Consider the following 20,578-nt stretch of genomic DNA (forward strand, 5'->3'; position numbering starts at 1 on the left):
GCATGAAAATCCCAGTAGATCAGTAGTTTCTGAAATACTCAGACCAGCCCGTCTGACACCAACAACCATGCCACGTTCAAAGTCACTTAAATCACCTTTCTTCCCCATTCTGATGCTTGGTTTGAACTGCAGCAGATCATCTTGACCATGTCTACATGCCTAAATGCACTGAGTTGCTGCCATTTGATTGGCTGATTAGAAATTTGCATTAATGAGCAGTTGGACAGGTGTACCTAATAAAGTGGCCGGTGAGTGTATTCTGCAACTGTTAGCCACTCTCATCTTTTCTAGCAGACTTAGCAACGTTTAACTCATTTAAGATCAAAAGTGGCTTAAGATAGTTTTATTAAATTCTTGGTAAAGTATCACAAGAAGAGAATTTTATAATGCAGTAATGCAACATCCTAAAAGAGTTTTGATTAAAATAATGCAAGTTCTAGTTAAGTTTTACATGGTAAAGACCTTTATTTGCTACTTTTCACTATTTTCATGTTTTCCGTTGAACCCATTATGGGAATACAAATTTTCAGTCAGTCAGTCAGTCATTTTCTACCGCTTATTCCATAGTGGGTCGCGGGGGAGCTGGTGCCTATCTCCAGCAGTCTATGGGCGAGAGGCAGGGTACACCCTGGACAGATCGCCAGTCCATCGCAGGGCAACACACAAACAACCATGCACACACTCATTCATACACCTAAGGTCAATTTAGAGAGACCAATTAACCTAACAGGCATGTCTTTGGACTGTGGGAGGAAGCCGGAGTACCCGGTGAGAACCCACGCATGCACGGGGAGAACATGCAAACTCCATGCAGAAAGAATACAAAATTTACAATACAAATTTTATTTCACTTAAATATGTTATATGTGTGAGGATGTCTGTGACTTAGTTTTACTTATGTAGCCTTCGTCACTGGTCCAACTGGGATCTGGCAGTGTCAGAACCCATGTTGTTGTGAAAATGCTGCAGCAGCCTAAAAAGGAGTGAACTCCTTCTTATTGTTTCCAACATTGTCTGTGACAGAAAATCAGATTATTATTATTTCTACTACTGTGTCGTGTCAGCTTTTCCTGCATGCAGACAATTCTTCATACTAATCCAGAGAGTCCATTACAGGACCTGTTAAATGCATTATTCATTTTGGTGAAGGCTGTGTGAGTGTTTGTGTGTGTGCATGATGCTTTAGGGAGGGGTTTTACCGGATAGAGCTCTGATACTATCATTTGGTCCTTCAAGCTGCCTCTTGGGCTTTAACAAACATCTCGGTTCAGCGGTTTGATGAATGTGTTCACATGTTGGGATTTATCTAGAAACGTGTGCATGTGCTTCACTGTGAAGGAAGAAGCCATCAATAAAATCTAATCCTAAAGAGCTTTAGCTGCACAGTCATTGTGTGTGTTGTTGGGTCTCAGGTGCAGAAGGGGTTCCTAAAATGTCTTAATTAGAGATAACAAGAATATATTGAAAGACATGAGGCTCAGACAGATAGAGGAAAGATCAATGCTTGAGAGATAATTAGGAGAACGTGACAAAAAAGGAAAGAAAACCTACTTGTATGTGTGCCTTGGGATCATTTTACACTCACGTTTTAAATGCAGTTTGAACTTTGTTGTCTTGAGCAGTGGTTTAAGGACCAAAACGCAGGCACAGATGAATCAAAGGATCCAAGCAAGGATTAATTAGCTAAGGCACAAGGAATTCAAATACTGATCAAGCAAACTGTAACCAGGCAACATGACATGAAGCAAACAAAGGATTTGAAAAATAAGCATGAAAACCAAGGTGCATTCATCCTGAGGAAGGGGGAGCTGATTGGAAACAGGAAAAGATAAAAACAAGGCTACATTTCAATACAATGTCAAGAGCTACAGAAATTGGGTCAGGACAACTAAACAGGATATATGACTTGTACAGAAAAAAACAACCTAGATCCAAAAACAAAACAAAAAATGAATAATATAAGAATTCAGTTTCTTTTTAGATTTGACAGAAAATCATTTCAGTTTTCAAGATAGAAGAAGAAACCTCTGAATGTAAACACCTTTCTCTTTTAAGTCAGGAGACACCTTATGCACCGTCGGCAAGGAAGGTTGAAGTCAACTTGTTGCTGTTACACCTCTGAGTTACAGCAGAATGAAGGTTGACTTAGGTGAGGAGAAGTCAATTTTACAGCTCGCATGTCTAACAGTGATCACTGGGAATTATTCTACCCATCTGCAGGACACTGTTCAGTGTGGCATTTGATGCTCGACACATTGGAAGTTCATGAAGATAGTGATTATAATTATCATGTGTGTGAGTCTGTCTTTTTTTCCTTCATCACAATGTCTCCACCACTCTTTGTGAGCCAGCATCTTGACCACTAAAAATATAGAATATTGATCAGGGATGTGCATCGAGGGGCGTGAAAGTCCATCCAACAGGCCACAAATATTATTAGCATGCAGAATTAGCATGGAGGGTTCTTGAAATATTCCAGCCCAAGAGTTCTTTATGATTGCAATATTACACACATGAATATTACGATAGTGTTTGCAATTCAGTATATAGTATATTGTGCACCTCTAATAGTTAGTGTTTGTCGTTGGCCCGAGACCTCTGGTGTCAGAGGTCCATGGCGAATCCAAAGTGCAATATATAACACGGCTCCTTTTAAATATGTGAAAATTACATCGTTTGTTTTCATCTCTGATGCCTTCTAGTGCATTAAACTCATGGCATACAAAGTACTGTACAACTGTTTGTGATGTTGTTTAGTGTTTGAATGCATAGAACAGGCAGAAATATGTTATTATTGTGCTTGTACTGCTAAGGCTAGTAAGCATCACAGGATTTGGCAGATGCCACTGATTTTCCAACACATTTGTTGGTCATCAATTTTCACCATTTTTACACACACTGGTCGGGTCGCAGTGAGACAGAATGGTTGCCGGCTCCTCAGGCATAATGGAAGTGCATGGGTTTTACATGCAGGTCAAGTGTCTACGATATGGTTCACCCTTCAGAATTGGAGATGTCTGATGTACCTTTTATGAAGGAGTCACTAAGCGGAGTTCCTCTTCACTTCTGTGGTTTAACAAAGCCTTAAAGAAAGATCGCCTTTGTGGGGGACATGGCAAGCCTTATTGGTGATTTATACCAGAAACAGTTTAAAGAAGCTTGTCTTTGTGGCAACGGAAATATTTTAACAAAGAGTGTTGATGGTTCTCTGCCTGGTTAAGAACAATCAGATATTCTACCTTGCCTTGCCTTGCAAAAGTACTCATATTCATTCATCTCTCCCGCATGCTAGTCATGTAACAGCCACAAGCTTCAATATATTTTATGTGATGGACAAACACAAATTAGAATATAATTAAAGTGGAAGGGAAATCATATGCGATTTTCAAAAATATTAACAAAACAAAGCTAAAATGTGAAGCATGTAAACAAACAGCATAATGGAGACCAAGGAACACATCAGCTGCCTAAATGCAAAGAGCTATGTGGCACCCTGAACACACCGTCCCCACCGTAAAACTTCATTTTATGGGGATGCTTTTCTTCAGCAGGGACAGGGAAGCTTGTTGCAGTCACAGTTTTCCCAGGAAGATGGATGGAGCTAAATGCAGGACAATCCTGGACGACAAACCTGTTAGAAGCTGCAAAAGACTTGAGACTGGGGTGGATGTTCACTTTGAGCCAGAGCTACAATCGCATGGTTTAGATAAAAGCATATTCATGTGTTAGAATGGCCCAGTCAAAGTCCAGAACTAATTCCAACTGGGAATCTGAAGCAAGACTTGAAAACGGATTTTCACAGGCTCTCACCATCCAGTCTGTATGGGATGTAGATGCAAAAAGCCGGTAGAGACCTAACCAAAAAATAGATGCACTCATAATATGACTGTAAGGTGGTTTTGCTAACTATTAATTCAGGGAGAATGAATAAATATGCATGCCAAATTTTCCAGATTTTTGTTAGTAAAAAATAAATTTTCTTTCCACTTTACTACTTTGTGTTGATTTATCCAATAAAAGTTCAATAAAACACATTAAGGTAATTGTAGTTGACAAAATGCTGTAAAAAGTAGGAAACTTTTGCATGGCGCTGTACTTATTTACACCAATTTCAAACTAATCTTAAACTTTTTGTATATGTATTCAAAGCCCCTTGATGTGTCGCTTTATAAATCAATGCAGCAGACATTTTATTATACTTTGCTGAGTTCACTCCAGGTTTGGAAAGAAGTTCTGTTCCATAAGTGTTTGGGAGTCTTAATGTTTCTGAGATTTTACATCTGACTCTGTAGACCTCTGTTAATTTTAATTTTAGTGTTTAATGTTTTCTATTGGTGTACAATTCTTTCAACATGCTCCAAGGTTCAAAAGTTTGTTTCTTGTCTCTTTTATTCTCTATACTGCTGGGCCACCATAACACATCTTGTTCCTTATGTTTTCCATATGACACTTTCGTTATGACTTTAATGAGAAGATTTTACTTTTGATCTCTAATAATGGTACAAATGGCCTCTGACTTGCTTTGGTCATGAAAGATGCTGAAGCTGTTTCTGGTCTGTGTCCCTCTGCAGTACCCATGTGGACCTTAGATCTTAAAATGCATGTGATTTAATGCCCTTTCATGTCCCATTTCAAAAAGATGCAACTTTCAGCCCTGCCTGTCCTCGCCTTACAACAGCCCACTCTGCTCCTTCTTTACCACCTTTATTTCCTTCTCTGCTCCAAGGTCTCTCCTTTATTATACAGACATATGATCTGATTTACTGTAAACTCAATGAGGAGCAGCAGTGCCTGTGAAAGAGGGAAAGAAGGAGAGCTGAGAGCAAAAAGAAAGGAGGGCATGTAGAGGAAGCATGAGAAAATCCTTCATGCTCCCCTGAATCTTTATGTGTAGGCTAAATAGGTTCAACAGATATGAGGAGAAATATGATGTTGAGATGCTTGAACTAGCCTCCCTTAAATAGTTCCAGCATCTCTCCTTTCTGCACTTATGTCTTTCCCTGTCTCAGCTCAGGCTGGACTTCTCTCCCTGATGATTCATGTGTCATCATATCAGACTCACACGGTTGAATCTTTAGGCTCATAACTGTGGCTGTCACAGGGGGAATCAAGCACGACTGTGAGGAAATATAATTCTCACAGTTTATTTCAGATCACGTTGGCTCTGTTGCTCATTCTCACATAAACAACACATAAAGAACTGTGTCTGCTCTAAGAGGTTATGTTTACATTGTGTGTTATGTGTATAGAGGAGAGTAGGGTAAGTCATAGGGTCAGGAGTAGCTTCCCTTTTAACTAAAGTTGACGCTCTGGAAGAAAACAGAGCATGTTCTGCTGTTTCTGGAATTAAAATCTTTCTCTTACCGTCACAAAACTTTGATATGACCTCTGCAGATGTGTTTTGTTTCCTTGCACTCTGGAAAGCATAGTGTGTTTTTGACAGTGAATGGGAATTTTATTCCTCTGGACAGTTATGTTCAGTGGAAGGTTCAAAATCTAATTAAGTGTTTCAGATTGATTTTCCTGAAAAGTGTGAACACAGATCTGGAAATAAAATATACAGAAGATGGTACTTTTACTGGGATAATTTTTGTAAATAACATGAGGTTATTTTCTTGTTAATTTGTTAATAAAGTTAATTTTCTTGTGGAAATTAGATATTTTGGTGCCTGAGCCAGGCTACCTTACCTTAGCGTACCTATAAGGTATGCTTACGCTAGCAGACCTTAGAGATTCCATACATACCACAGAGAACACTGCTACACCGTTTACAAACGTGCTACTCAAATGTTGCACCAGTAGCCTTGGAATAAAGTTGCTTAATCTTGTGATTCCCAATGCTGACACTCTGGGGGCATTCACACTGCTGGGCTGTACCAGGGATCGGTAAACATGAGAAAAGGCACACCTTTAGTTGGCCCGGTTTGTTTTCACACCAAGATTTTTAGACTGGACCAAACAACGTCATGCAGTTGTATTGGATTGTTTTGGGGGCAATATTGCGCTGATCAAGAAGAAAAAAAGCGCAAAGAAAAAAGTTCCTCTCATCGCGGTTTCTGTTGCTACTTTGGTGTTCCAATGTAGTTGTGCGCCTGCATCTCTTCACTACTCCACGTAGCCCCATTTTCAAACTCTCTGGTCTTTGGATTCGTACTCTTACTACATTTTTACTTTTCTTTTTCATCTACTCCAACGCGCTACTCTTACTTCACATCGTATGGTATGCTGGGAATGTCAAGCATTTCGGCCTGAAGCGAACAGCTCCAAGTCCGCATAAACCATGGTGAGAAAAGCAGTTGTAACTGTAACTCAATTCAACTTTCATCCTGAGATGGTCAGGCAATCATTAAGTTTGGAAAATGGAAAACGAGATGGTGGTGTCACAAGCAACTTATATTGTCCTTAAAGAGTGGCAACTGTACATTTCACAACCCTGAGTCCAATATACCTGCACTATAAAATGTCAAATGACAGGATATTGAAGCTTCACAAAATGTGCTTCAACAGTTAGACCTATGTAAAATGCCTTTTTAGATGCGTCAGCTTTAAATTGAGTCTAGATTCATCTAGATTAATTCCCAAAGAAACATAATTGACAAAGGAAGAAAAATAATTCGAACATATATCCTGTGCTTTCATTCTAAGACAGTGATAGTGTGAAACATCCCGACATCTAACTGACTGAAAATCATTGAGATAAATCTTGGACATTAAGTTGCCCCAATCTGTTCCTCCTCATTTCATAATTTATTCCCTTCTCTCTTTACCTATTCCGCCTTAATCCCTCTCTCCTCCGTGGAGCCGTCAGTGTGGAGGATTAGTGGAGACAATGAGATGCTGTTTGTTTTCCCAGCATGAACACATACTGAAACCTCTCTAAGCCTATTGTTTCTGAGATGTTCTGCTGTCATGCTGAATAAGGAATACTCAAAGTGTAGCAGTCTGTCAAAAGGTTAATTATTTGACTAAATTTACTTGTCAAAAAAGTTGGATAAAGCTGCAGGATGGATGTGGAGCAAAGTTAATAACAAACACATGCGCATAGAGGCTTGTGATGAGAGCAATTAAATCAGGATGGCCTGTTCCTGAATATACAATCCTTTCATGTCTGTCAGCCTTCATAATTTGGCACGTATTAAAGAACAATCCGAGCTTCGTCAGACATACCACCTTTCCACAACATCGTTATCATTGCATATCATTGTACCAAACTCATTGTTGCAGAGAAGGAGGATAAAACATTTGGGTTTAATTTAGCATTTTTAGTTATTTTTGCATCCTTGTTTCTTGTTTGTGGTCTAAGGTATTCCCTCTACAACAGGAACAGGACTCCCATTGAGTTTGCTGATGGAATTGCGCGACCAATAAGTGATTGGAGGGAGAATGAATTATAGCCTGGAGACCTTTAATGAGGCCTCAGAGGGACGGAGGGTTGGCTCTGGAAGCGTTGGGGGGCTGGTGGGCAGGTGAAAGCAGCTATAGTTTTTTCATTCCAGAAAGACCTTCGCTCCTCCTCTTCAATGCTTTTTATGTTTTTCTTTCTCTTGTTTCCCCCATCTTGCTGCATCAACCTGGTGCTTAATTCTGTGCACCTATGAGCTCAGTCCTTTTTGCCCTTGACTCCCTCCTCTTTGGCGCTCCCCCATCCTCATTGCAGACCCCTGACACAGTGCATGCACAGTCCTTTGTATGGCACTGCCCTTTTATTATCAAGTTAAATGTCAAATCTATATCAAGAGATCTATTTTATTACTACAGAGTGTGCTGAGGTTCAAGATTTTCCAAATATTTCTGAATGCCTGCTGCTGTTTTTGTGATACTGTGTGTAGTAAGAGGAGTCTTTGAAAAGAGTGTGGGAAAAGCAACGAAAAGCCAGCAAACCCAACTCTCCTGCCAATCCACTTCTACTCAAGCATGAACATCCTGCCAGGGTGGTCTTTTTGTGCTGTTTTTTATCCCAGCGGCAAAGCGGCACTTGGCGACACAGATCGTGAGAGGACTTTCAGAGCAAAACAAAAATTTGATGTGTGTGAGAAAGAATAGAGAGAGATAGAGAAAGAGTTATCTCAGGAGATCAAACTGGGCTGTCACTGTGGATTTCTTTGCCCAAAGCCGCTCACAACAAACAGATTTAAAGGAATAATGACGTTTGAAGGCAATGACAGCCAGATAGTCGATGTACTTGCTGCTCAAGTCAGTTTTAAACCTTTTAGAAGAGCCATTTATAGTTGGGTAAGGCTTTTTAGAAGAATATTCCCCAAAGTCGAAGCCTTATTGCGGCTCTTTTGTGTGTTTGTGTATATAGGCTGGTTAAAACTCAAGCACTGAAAAAGTAACCTAATTTCTGAATGCTCAGCGCTGTAGGTGAGGTGATTGTAAGGTGACGTGGAGCATCTGTGCATCTAGGTCTGAACTCTCCTCAGGATCCGACTGAATGGTGGACCCTGAGTCTCCAACAGATGCAGCTGTAGCAACAGAGCAAAGAAAAATCTTTTCTGCTACAGTGGAGGATGAAAAGATGATTTAAAGAGTTGAGCCTGGAGGGAGTCTGTAACAAACGCTGAATGAGCAAGAAAAGTATTTGTTCTGTTTGTTGCAGCAACACATCTGTACCTCTCAGATATGATTCAGATGCAACCGAGATGCTGGAGTAGGGCTAACGCTGCTTCAAACCACCCCTCATTTTTCTGCACATTTTGCCTCCAAGAAAAAAGGTTGATAAAGTTTCTTTACAGCAGAGAAGCTGCTGAAAATGCTGCCATACAGCATAGACTCCTGACAGAAGACACATATCAGTCTGGGTAAACTAACCCCAGAGCATTATACTGCCACCCCCATATTTCACTGTGGCTGTGGTGATGTTTTGGTGAGGCTCAGTGTTGTTTCTTTGACAAACGTACCTTTTAGAATTGGTGCCCAAAACTTCAAGTTTATTTTCATCAGAACCGTAATGAGATTTTAGCCTGGATGTTCTCTCTCCAGCCCTGACTAACCGTACTTTAGACATATGGAGAAAACATATGTAGAAAACAAAAAGTCATTTTTTGAACATTCCAGCAGCTCCTTAAGTGTTGCTGTCAGCCTCTCTTACCAATGTCTTGTTTAAGTAATTTTAATGGAACGTCTACTTTTAGTAATTTTTGTACATTGCTTTTTTCAAATAGTTAAGACTGTCTTTAATGTGCCATGGTATGCAAATGATACTGTGACAGCAGCTTCAACAAACTTTAAAATGTCCCTCAGAAGATGCTCCGGGGCTGGGCTGAAAATGTGTGAAAAGTCCTATCAATGTATCAGTTTTGCATAGCACTGTGTTAACAGTAAAAAGATAAACTATTGTGATATTTTTTTTCATGACAGAGCAAATCTACAAAGAGCAGCCTGTGCTCCTGTTTTTCCTCACATGTGAACCCGTGTTAACAAGAAAGGGAGGGAGATATTTTTGTGTGTCCATTTGTGTGTGTAGGGGGTGGGCATACCCGAGGCTCTCTTTGGCTTCGTCTTCGTCTGTCACGTAAATTATTTAAATCCCACAACAATTAAAGCTGAAACCTGTTATCAGCGTCCTCCATCAGAGGCCTCGTGTCTCTACCTCGCTGCCTCAGTGCGATGTGCCCCCCCCCCCCCGTCTGGGCTCTGTGTGAGTCCGGATAAAGATCACAAGCTCTGAATCTTAAACACGCATCCCAGCAGAACAAAGGCTTACGACACACGGCTTTTTCACCCACAAGGACTCGTACCCTCACCAGAGATCTTCAATACAGGAACATGTTGTCTTTAGGTACATAAAGGCTTTAATTTGTACCGCGTATGTTAGTCTGATGTTGGACCTTTTCTTCTGTTCTTTAAAAACCAGAACACATAGGGATTTCTGTTTGGGACCTTGGCTCCATATTCATGTCCTGCTTTTTTTTTTTATCTCACCTCCATATTCCCCTTTTCCTGAACAATTACTCCTGAATTGATGATTCTTCCATTCTTTCCATTTAATTTCTCTCCACCCCATTCATCCACTTATTTTTTTTATTGCAACCGCAAACTGCCCATTAGAGCAGAGAGCATGTAGGTGAGTGCTTTTGTGTTAGAGGTTTGATGCTGATATAACATCTCAGGGAAAACATTTTGCCTCCTCTGTAACTTTGAAAACATTTTTTGTTTTCAAATACTTTTCCACTACAGACCTTTTCAAATAATTAAAGCACCCTCCACATTTATTTCCCCCCGCTATGTAAATATCACACTAAAAATTTAGAAAAATCCCACCTTTAATCTGAGTACCTATATTTATTCAGAAAACAAAACAATCTCACAATAAGAAAAAATAGTTTTTTACTAAATCAAACCTATTGTATCACTTAACCATTTTCTATTAAAAAAAATACAAGTGAAGCAAGATTTTTGCCACATGTACAAGTCCTTTGTGTACTGGCCTTTACACACACTGCTTGTTCAAACTGAATGATTACCACCCTCGGCAGCTCAAGTCGTTGCTCCTGCTGGTTAACTTCAATCAAAAGCTAATATTATCATGTATAATTACCTATTGAAAACATTATCCAACTGAAAAGAAGATAAATAAATAATAATAATAATAATTTAAATTGTGTCAAAGTTTAGATACATAAGGCGCTGCTGTATTACAAAACAAATCTTAAAAAAAATTGTTTGGCTTCTGAATTATAAATAACATGCAGGCACCAAAGTAATGAAAGATCAACATAAACATATAGAGACTTCCTTTAGGCCAAATAAGATGTGATCACAAAATAAGTAAAGCTCACCCTGACAGCTTAATTAATCTGTTTATATAAAATTTACAAGGACAGCCAGAAATCAGACCAAGGTTGTGAGTGAAGTGAATTTCTGCAGTAAATGCTGTTTTGGGATCAATAGTCTATTATTACCTTTCTGATAATATTTATTTTTAGCACCAGAGAACCATATTACAGAAAGCACCTTTGAGCTCCAGGCCACGTAGATCACTGTTAACAATGCAGGTTACTTCAGGTCACTAACATGGATTTTTAAAGCCCATCATTTTTATTTCAGCAACCCTGACACCATCCATGGTTTCACATCTCCAATACAATTCACAAACAATGGGATATATACCAAAGATAGGACAAATCCTGATTACTATGCTGCATTCCTTAGCGGGTGTGTGTGTGAGCAGTAAAGCTCGTTCATCTCTGTCTCAGGTTGGACCTGCGGGGTGGATCTCCTCTGGGATACTTTGGTCCAGCTCTGCTGAGAAAGCACGCACGCAGTCCAATTTCTACTTATTTATGCCCCTCTCTCTTTCCTTTACCCTCTCAGATTACTTCCTGCCTCCTTCCCCTTCTGCTTTTTCTGCTTCCTTTCCTACTTACTGACCTTGGTTTGTCCCTCCTTCCTCTGACAGAGACACATGCACACATTCTTACATAACATTTTGTGAACGCCTCGACTTCTACAATTATTTTTATGTAGGTTTTGTTAGCTGGAAATAGAGCTGTCTTTTCATGCGGGTCATAATTTAGCAGGCTGCTGCCAAGAAAACAGCCGCATCAGAAAATGTGAGCATGCCAGAGTAACAGAGCGATACATTAATAAATTTATTGTTTTTCTTCTCTGTTCACAGTGATCTCCTGTCTTCAGGGTACGAGGAGAGGCATTTATCAGAGAATGGGAAGATTGTCGTCACCAGCGTAAGATAATACAAATCATTCACACTAGATTAATGTGCAGCTGGGAAGTGAGCCACAACAATTACAACCCAGACCTTACCATTAAAGCTGCATATCTTTGCCTTGTTTATTAGGCACTCTTACCAGGGCCAGTCAGATGTTTACATACACTCATCATCAGCAAAAATATGACCGTAGTTTTGGGCTTTCAGTGATGCATTTGAACCATTGATGATACAACAGACAAACGATTTCAATGACATTTAAAAGTAAGATGTTGGTGCACATGTTTGAATACAACGTGGATACAGATTCAAATATTCCCATACAACCCCACTGATATTTGGATAAATGTCCCTTAGGAAGGTGCAGAGAAACCAAATGCTTTTTGTAGCCCTCAATGAGGACTTGCATTATTCTGGCTAGATATCTGACCACTCCTCATATCAGACTGGGTACAGCTCATTTAAAATGGTTTAATGCGGGTTTACTTGATCTATTCCAAAACCAGTTTGGATTTGTTTTTGGGATCATGGTCCTATTGTAACACCCATTTTCACCCAAACGTTCACATCAGATAAAAGGAAATTTGTTAGGATCTTTTGAAGGGAGCCTGGAACCACCAGTTCGGAGGCCTACCATAAAGCGAAGGATGCTGGAACACCACTGCCCCCATCCACATTGAAGTGAGCCTAACATTAACCTGTACTGAGAAGGAGCTAATCAAGAAAGCAGTGCCTGCTCCATAATGACACCTTCAAGGCGTCAAAGTGTTTATGGTCAGACAAAGCAAAGATTGAGGTACAGTATTTTGAGAAGTCATGATGCTGACCAGAATGTTAACCAAGTGAAGGTGAGGACCTAAAACCTTAAGACACTGTGCTAGCAGTCAAGCATGGTGGTGGTAGCACCATGATTAGGGGCTTCAGTTTGCCATTAGTGGTACTTGTACATAACAAAAAATGTACAGGGCTTGGACAATGAAACTGAAACACCTGGTTTTAAACCACAATAATTTATTAATATGGTGTAGGGCCTCCTTTTGCGGCCAATACAGCATCAATTCGTCTTGGGAATGAGATATACAAGTCCTGCACAGTGGTCAGAGGGATTTTAAGCCATTCTTCTTGCAGGATAGTAGCCAGGTCACTACGTGATACTGGTGGAGGAAAACGTTTCCTGACTCGCTCCTCCAAAACACCCCAAAGTGGCTCAATAATATTTAGATCTGGTGACTGTGCAGGCCATGGGAGATGTTCAACTTCACTTTCATGTTCATCAAACCAATCTTTCACCAGTCTTGCTGTGTGTATTGGTGCATTGTCATCCTGATACACGGCACCGCCTTCAGGATACAATGTTTGAACCATTGGATGCACATGGTCCTCAAGAATGGTTCGGTAGTCCTTGGCAGTGACGCACCCATCTAGCACAAGTATTGGGCCAAGGGAATGCCATGATATGGCAGCCCAAACCATCACTGATCCACCCCCATGCTTCACTCTGGGCATACAACAGTCTGGGTGGTACGCTTCTTTGGGGCATTCTCCACACCGTAACTCTCCCGGATGTGGGGAAAACAGTAAAGGTGGACTCATCAGAGAACAATACATGTTTCACATTGTCCACAGGCCAAGATTTGCGCTCCTTACACCATTGAAACCGATTTTTGTCATTGGCATGAGTGACCAAAGGTTTGGCTATAGCAGCCCGGCCGTGTATATTGACCCTGTGGAGCTCCTGACGGACAGTTCTGGTGGAAACAGGAGAGTTGAGGTGCACATTTAATTCTGCCGTAATTTGGGCAGCCGTGGTTTTATGTTTTTTGGATACAATCCGGGTTAACACCCGAACATCCCTTTCAGACAGCTTCCTCTTGCGTCCACAGTTAATCCTGTTGGATGTGGTTCGTCCTTCTTGGTGGTATGCTGACATTACCCTGGATACCGTGGCTCTTGATACATCACAAAGACTTGCTGTCTTGGTCACAGATGCGCCAGCAAGACATGCACCAACAATTTGTCCTCTTTTGAACTCTGGTATGTCACCCATAATGTTGTGTGCATTTCAATATTTTGAGAAAAATTGTGCTCTTACCCTGGTAATTGAACCTTCACACTCTGCTCTTACTGGTGCAATGTGCAATCAATGAAGACTGGTTACCAGGCTGGTCCAATTTAGCCATGAAACCTCCCACACTAAAATGACAGGTGTTTCAGTTTCATTGTCCTACCCTTGCATGTGTAATGAAGAAGTCCATGTTTTTTCCTTTCCCATGTCACTACATGCATGCTCAGTATGAGGGGTTGCTGGGAAGTCAACAACTTGATGCAACAAACTGTAGCCAAAGGCTCATTAAAGAAGATTGGGTTTCCTTTGATAGAAAACCTTTTTATTAACTGACAATAATAAACTAAACTTGACCGTTTCTGTGTATAAATTGAATCTCGTTGTCTTGTAAAGTACTTGAGATGACGGCTGTTCTGAATCAGCACTATATAAATAAACTGAACTGAAGATATAAATAAACTGAACTGAAGGAGAGCATCTTAACCTAGACGATCCAACAGAACAATAGTCCTAAACCCACTAATGCAGCACACTAACATTAAGCTTCTGGAATGACCCTAACATCAGCCACGCTGAAAATTGTAGTGATGTCTAAAAACTTGGTTTGTGCGAAGAATCCCAATAAAATGAAGTGAGCTCTACCATTTGGTCATTAATCGAGCTAGAATCATGCCAGGAGCTCATAGATGGCTCATTAAATGGCTGAAGAAAGTATGTCGTCTTGCTCCGACTTGCTTAGAGACATTTAGCCAAATATTAGAGGAGCTGTATTCATGCATTTGAGCATGTATGCATTATATCGACCTTGTTCGGATTAGAGAAAACCCTTATTAAACTGAAAATTGTTCACCAAATGTTTGCTGAAGTTGTTTCATGTACAGGTCCTTCTCAAAATATTAGCATATTGTGATAAAGTTCATTATTTTCCATAATGTCATGATGAAAATTTAACATTCATATATTTTAGATTCATTGCACACTAACTGAAATATTTCAGGTCTTTTATTGTGTTAATACAGATGATTTTGGCATACAGCTCGTGAAAACCCAAAATTCCTGTCTCACAAAATTAGCATATCATTAAAAGTGTCTCTAAACGAGCTATGAACCTAATCATCTGAATCAACGAGTTAACACCTGCAAAAGATTCCTGAGGCCTTTAAAACTCCCAGCCTGGTTCATCACTCAAAACCCCAATCATGGGTAAGACTGCCGACCTGACTGCTGTCCAGAAGGCCACTATTGACACCCTCAAGCAAGAGGGTAAGACACAGAAAGACATTTCTGAACGAATAGGCTGTTCCCAGAGTGCTGTATCAAGGCACCTCAGTGGGAAGTCTGTCGGAAGGAAAAAGTGTGGCAGAAAACGCTGCACAACGAGAAGAGGTGACCGGACCCTGAGGAAGATTGTGGAGAAGGGCCGATTCGAGACCTTGGGGGACCTGCGGAAGCAGTGGACTGAGTCTGGAGTAGAAACATCCAGAGCCACCGTGCACAGGCGTGTGCAGGAAATGGGCTACAGGTGCCGCATTCCCCAGGTCAAGCCACTTTTGAACCAGAAACAGCGGCAGAAGCGCCTGACCTGGGCTACAGAGAAGCAGCACTGGACTGTTGCTCAGTGGTCCAAAGTACTTTTTTCGGATGAAAGCAAATTCTGCATGTCATTCGGAAATCAAGGTGCCAGAGTCTGGAGGAAGACTGGGGAGAAGGAAATGCCAAAATGCCAGAAGTCCAGTGTCAAGTACCCACAGTCAGTGATGGTCTGGGGTGCCGTGTCAGCTGCTGGTGTTGGTCCACTGTGTTTTATCAAGGGCAGGGTCAATGCAGCTAGCTATCAGGAGATTTTGGAGCACTTCATGCTTCCATCTGCTGAAAAGCTTTATGGAGATGAAGATTTCATTTTTCAGCACAACCTGGCACCTGCTCACAGTGCCAAAACCACTGGTAAATGGTTTACTGACCATGGTATCACTGTGCTCAATTGGCCTGCCAACTCTCCTGACCTGAACCCCATGGAGAATCTGTGGGATATTGTGAAGAGAACGTTGAGAGACTCAAGACCCAACACTCTGGATGAGCTAAAGGCCGCTATCGAAGCATCCTGGGCCTCCATAAGACCTCAGCAGTGCCACGGGCTGATTGCCTCCATGCCACGCCGCATTGAAGCAGTCATTTCTGCAAAAGGATTCCCGACCAAGTATTGAGTGCATAACTGTACATGATTATTTGAAGGTTGACGTTTTTTGTATCAAAAACACTTTTCTTTTATTGGTCGGATGAAATATGCTAATTTTGTGAGATAGGAATTTTGGGTTTTCATGAGCTGTATGCCAAAATCATCCGTATTAAGACAATAAAAGACCTGAAATATTTCAGTTAGTGTGCAATGAATCTAAAATATATGAATGTTAAATTTTCATCATGACATTATGGAAAATAATGAACTTTATCACAATATGCTAATATTTTGAGAAGGACCTTTATATCTGTTACACCTTGGCCTTCATACTTTGTTAGACTGAAACATTTGGCAAGTGATCCATGTATTTGCATGTTCAAAAAAAGTACATGGCAGCTACTCATGCTACTTGTTGTCTATGAATATAACCAGGAAACTTCATCCAGCCTGATCGATAAACCCAATAAACCACGTTGAGAAAGGAACTCTTCATTAAAAAACAAAAATTCTCTCTGGTTGACAGGCAAACATTTGGAAAACCTTTAGTTTATACTATGAAACTGTCTGTACAGTTTCATGGATGAACCGTAAATTTCTAGAAAGCATGGGCTACAGTCTGAAACTTCAGCTACTCTGAAGCCAGATTAAGATTGCACCGATAATCCTCTGAAATCTACACAGCTCAGTTACAGGACACCCAGTCAGGTGTTATGTGACACCACACTCTGTAAGTGAGTGAGGACTTATAATGCCCAGGATTTCCTCGGCTAAGCAGCAGATTAGTGTAATATCAGATGTTTTAGAGAGAATGATCCAAATTAGCACACCACATCTTGTGCAATATGGTCATTGGTAATTATGACGGTCATTATAAAGCAGTAAATTAAATTACAATGTTGATGAATGTACAGAGGAGCAATCCATCTGTGGATGTCTACTGTTTGTGTCTTCTTTGTAGTTGAACAAAACGCTGCACTGTTTCCTGTTTTAAATGTCTGGTCTCAAGGAGGTTAATTCGAGACAAGCCCTCTGTGTTTGTGTGCGCAGTGTAAAGGTCAAGGTGTCTAACAGCTGCTGCTTTGATAGATCTAGGCCAGTATCTGTTCTGATTGTGTAGTACATCCAATAATAGACACAGTAGCGTCCTTTTTAAATGTGTCATCAGGGGCTGTCTGTCCACAGGTTGGGTTTAATGCAGTCAGTGCAGGTCGGATCACCCACCACAGATCATGGCACAAAACATTTTTAACGAATTTTACTTTTAGTTTTATGAGACAGAATTTTTTAACTGTTTTGTTACGCAGGAAAGATGGAAATGGTAGTAACTTTCCTTTTTGGGTACATTTTATATTATGTGGTAATCAGGTTATCTTTTTTATTCATTACATAATATAGAATGGATGTTCTTAAAAATGCATATAAAGTATCAGGCAAACAAAAAAGGTTATTTTCAGAAAATAAACGGATGTAGAGTGATCTTTTATTAACATCAAAGTAATTTATATTTATTGCATCATGGAAACATAATTTAATGATGATAAACTAAGAATTATATTATTCTTATGATAGTAATAATATTTTTAACTGTGATATTATTAGATTAACTACTACTACTATAGTATCAAAACAGACTTGAAATAAAAAGTGAAACCATCATATAGAAAAGACGATAGTAAAATCAAACACTACAGCCACTAAAAACAAGTTCTTGAAGTGATTAGAACAGTAGTTTATACAGTTTTTGCTGGGAAAATTCAAGTCATTTATGAAAACTTGACTGTATCTTATTCAGTGTGGGATGTTAAAGTTATCTAGGCGTCCCAAGAGCATCTGATCTTCAGTTTTATCTTGTGAAACGTTTTCATCTAGTGAAGCATTCATTTGTAAAACATGTCTCTCTGATTAATCAAATGTATGTAGAGTACCTTGAGTGTTTCTTGATGCCTTCCCTGTTTACCTAGTGTCCAACCTGAAGTATTTAGTTTTACATTTTGTTTGATTAATTGACTTTCTGGTGTTCTGACAAGATCCCAGATCTGACCGGTTTAGCAACATACACACAGAAAAACGTGCACATGGAGAAGGTACCTACTGCTCTGGGTTTGTGGTTTCTCTTCCTTTGATGAGAAGTGGAGCAGAAGGTTCAGGGCATCAGTAAGAGGAGAGACTCTGGGATAGTGGAGCACAGCATCACTTATAAATAGCTCGTTCTGTTTTTGCACACACTTTCAGTGCCTTCAGCCAACCTCCTTCCTCTTTATCTGCAGTTTTAAGTTAATCTTACTGTCTATCAGACCCTCTTTTTTAACTTCTGTTGATTTAAGTTTTCTTTATTTATGTATGTTGTTCAATCTCGTTCCTGTAAAGTTTTGCTTTAATTTTGCAAGCTTCAGTCATCTTATATATGATATAGTGAGAAGCGGCTTGTTTTCCTCCTTATAAGTGTGGTTGGGACAAAGTGTAGTGGACCCAATAAGACAATCAACCTCAACACCACTGAAGTAACCTAAACTCCTGCGGTTGTTGAACAAAATTTACGTAGACGGCCACATCAGTCTCTAATTCACACTCAATTATCCTCTTGATGTTTCCTGTATTAACACATTTTTTTTTACTAAAACCTGTTTATAAAGCATATATATACCGGTATTATGATTTTCTAAAATGAAGATGTTTAACATTTTCAAATCCCTAAAGTCTAAATAAGCAACTCAATTCTTTTAATGTGCTATCCCGTATTACCATAGAGCAATGATGTTACTCTAGGTTATTTTCTTCAAGAAATAGTTGAAATGCTATAAGCTAAAATAATAAAAAAGAAGATGCTTATTTTTACTACAACATATCTAGCCTGACTGCTTATTTGTGTAACTGTCAGAGTTTTTAGATGGAATAGTTCTCTTCAAAACTTTAAACTCTGGCCAAACAGTGTTTGCTAATTCATTTTGATTTGTGCGATAAATAAAGAACAAATATCTTGCTATTTTTGTACGAACACTGAATTATTCACAGAAGGTCCTCCCACACAAAAACATGACACAGACAGCCTGTGCAGAACCGGGGTAAAATATAATTACAGCATTTCATTTATAGGGAGACAATGAAGATGGAAGCTGCTGAACTATAACTGATATTAACCATTGACATTAACACTCCAACCTCTGTGAAGAGGAACGTGAACATGGCCGTCTTTAGGGATGTTCTTTCAGTTGGTTGATTTTGTAAACAAATAATCTCTCAGCTAAACATTGTAGTTTTGTAAAATATACCTCATCATGATAATGGAATTGTTATAATAAAATCTTTATTCATATTAGGTAGAAACAAATATCTACAAATCTAAATATCAAAAAGGAAGAGTTCTGATGGTTTTATAGTGGAAACATTGTTCCTCTTCAAGAAAAATACACTCTTTATATTGCCAAACCTATTAGTTTACCCATCCAAATCAATTAATTCAGGTGTTTAAATCACGTCAGTGACCACAGGTGTATAAAATCCAGCATCCAATTAGAGCAGAGACTGTGAGCCAAACCTTCACTTCCAACATCAGTGTCTGACCTCACAAATGTGCTTCTGGTAGAATGGTCAAAATTTCCCATAAAGTCACTCCTCAACCTTGTGGAAAGCTTTCCCAGAAGAGTTCCAGCTGTTACAGCTGCAAAGGGTGGACCAACAGCATATTGAAGCCCTGTATTAAGAATGGCATGTAATTAAAGTTCACTTGTGTCTAAAGGCAGGTGACCTCAATACATTTGGCAATATAGTGTATAGGAAGCTGCCAGCTGAAACTTAGGAAATGCTGGTAAAACCCCTTCAACAAGACAGTTTGACTCTGTTGGTCGAAAGATGTTGACTGATCTCAATAACCTGCATCTAAAATGGTTCAATCGAGTAGAAAGTAGAGTCCATGTCTGAAAAGGTATGTATGATGATGGATTAGAAAGCTAAAAAGCCACATTTACAATGTAGGATGCTGCTGCAACAGTAACCTCTGAGTTGAATGGATGCCTTTAGAGGAGTTGCTGAGTATTAAGAGGTTTAAAATGTTTTTTTTTGTTTCTTTAAATCTAATTCAAGTTGTGCTGGCAGTACAAGTTTCCATGTTTGCAAGTCAGTTTATGGACACTCTTCCCTAACGTGATGATGTTCATTGTGTACAGGTTAGAAAGCATTTAGCGGTCTAAAGCTGTAAACCTTCAATCTGCCTACACAGACGTCTGGTCTCAAACCCAAGAAGCACATCTGGAAAGTGCTGAAATGCTGATTAGAGGAAGTTCTAGGGTGATAATAATACCCAAGTTCCTACTCACACTTTATGTTTACAAATGCTTACATGCGTATTCCTCACTCAAACCCATACAAGGCACGGTTGAGGGACAGTAAGAGGCCTGGATGAGGAAGAACATCTCCTGGTGTCCACAGCATTAGACTGTAGAGCAGTAATTGATCCTCTGATAAAAGCTTCCTGTCTAATGGCTGGTAGGCAGCAAGAAATGGAGCAGGAGAAGGCCAGAAGAGCACTTAGACTCTTAGACATCATACTCATCTGCAGACAATAAGTGTATGTTTATACTCAAGAACACACACATACACCCACACAAAGACAGAGACAGACAGATGGAAAAACTGCTGATCAAGATGGAAAACACATAACAGGCGA

The 20,578-nt window shown here is 39.8% G+C and overlaps 1 protein-coding gene across 2 annotated transcripts in view; it reads left to right on the forward strand.

Annotated features, from left to right (window-relative positions):
* Positions 1–20,578, forward strand: part of adam22 (ADAM metallopeptidase domain 22) — a 96,115-nt gene that overhangs the window by 16,994 nt on the left and 58,543 nt on the right. For both annotated transcript variants that reach the window (XM_047360401.1, XM_047360402.1), the window contains exon 4: positions 11,621–11,687. In XM_047360401.1, coding sequence (XP_047216357.1) covers positions 11,621–11,687 — 67 coding nt within the window. The remainder of the gene's footprint in view (positions 1–11,620; positions 11,688–20,578) is intronic.

The sequence above is a fragment of the Girardinichthys multiradiatus genome, chromosome 3, assembly GCF_021462225.1.
Source record: "Girardinichthys multiradiatus isolate DD_20200921_A chromosome 3, DD_fGirMul_XY1, whole genome shotgun sequence".
In the NCBI taxonomy this organism is placed as follows: Eukaryota; Metazoa; Chordata; class Actinopteri; order Cyprinodontiformes; family Goodeidae; genus Girardinichthys; species Girardinichthys multiradiatus.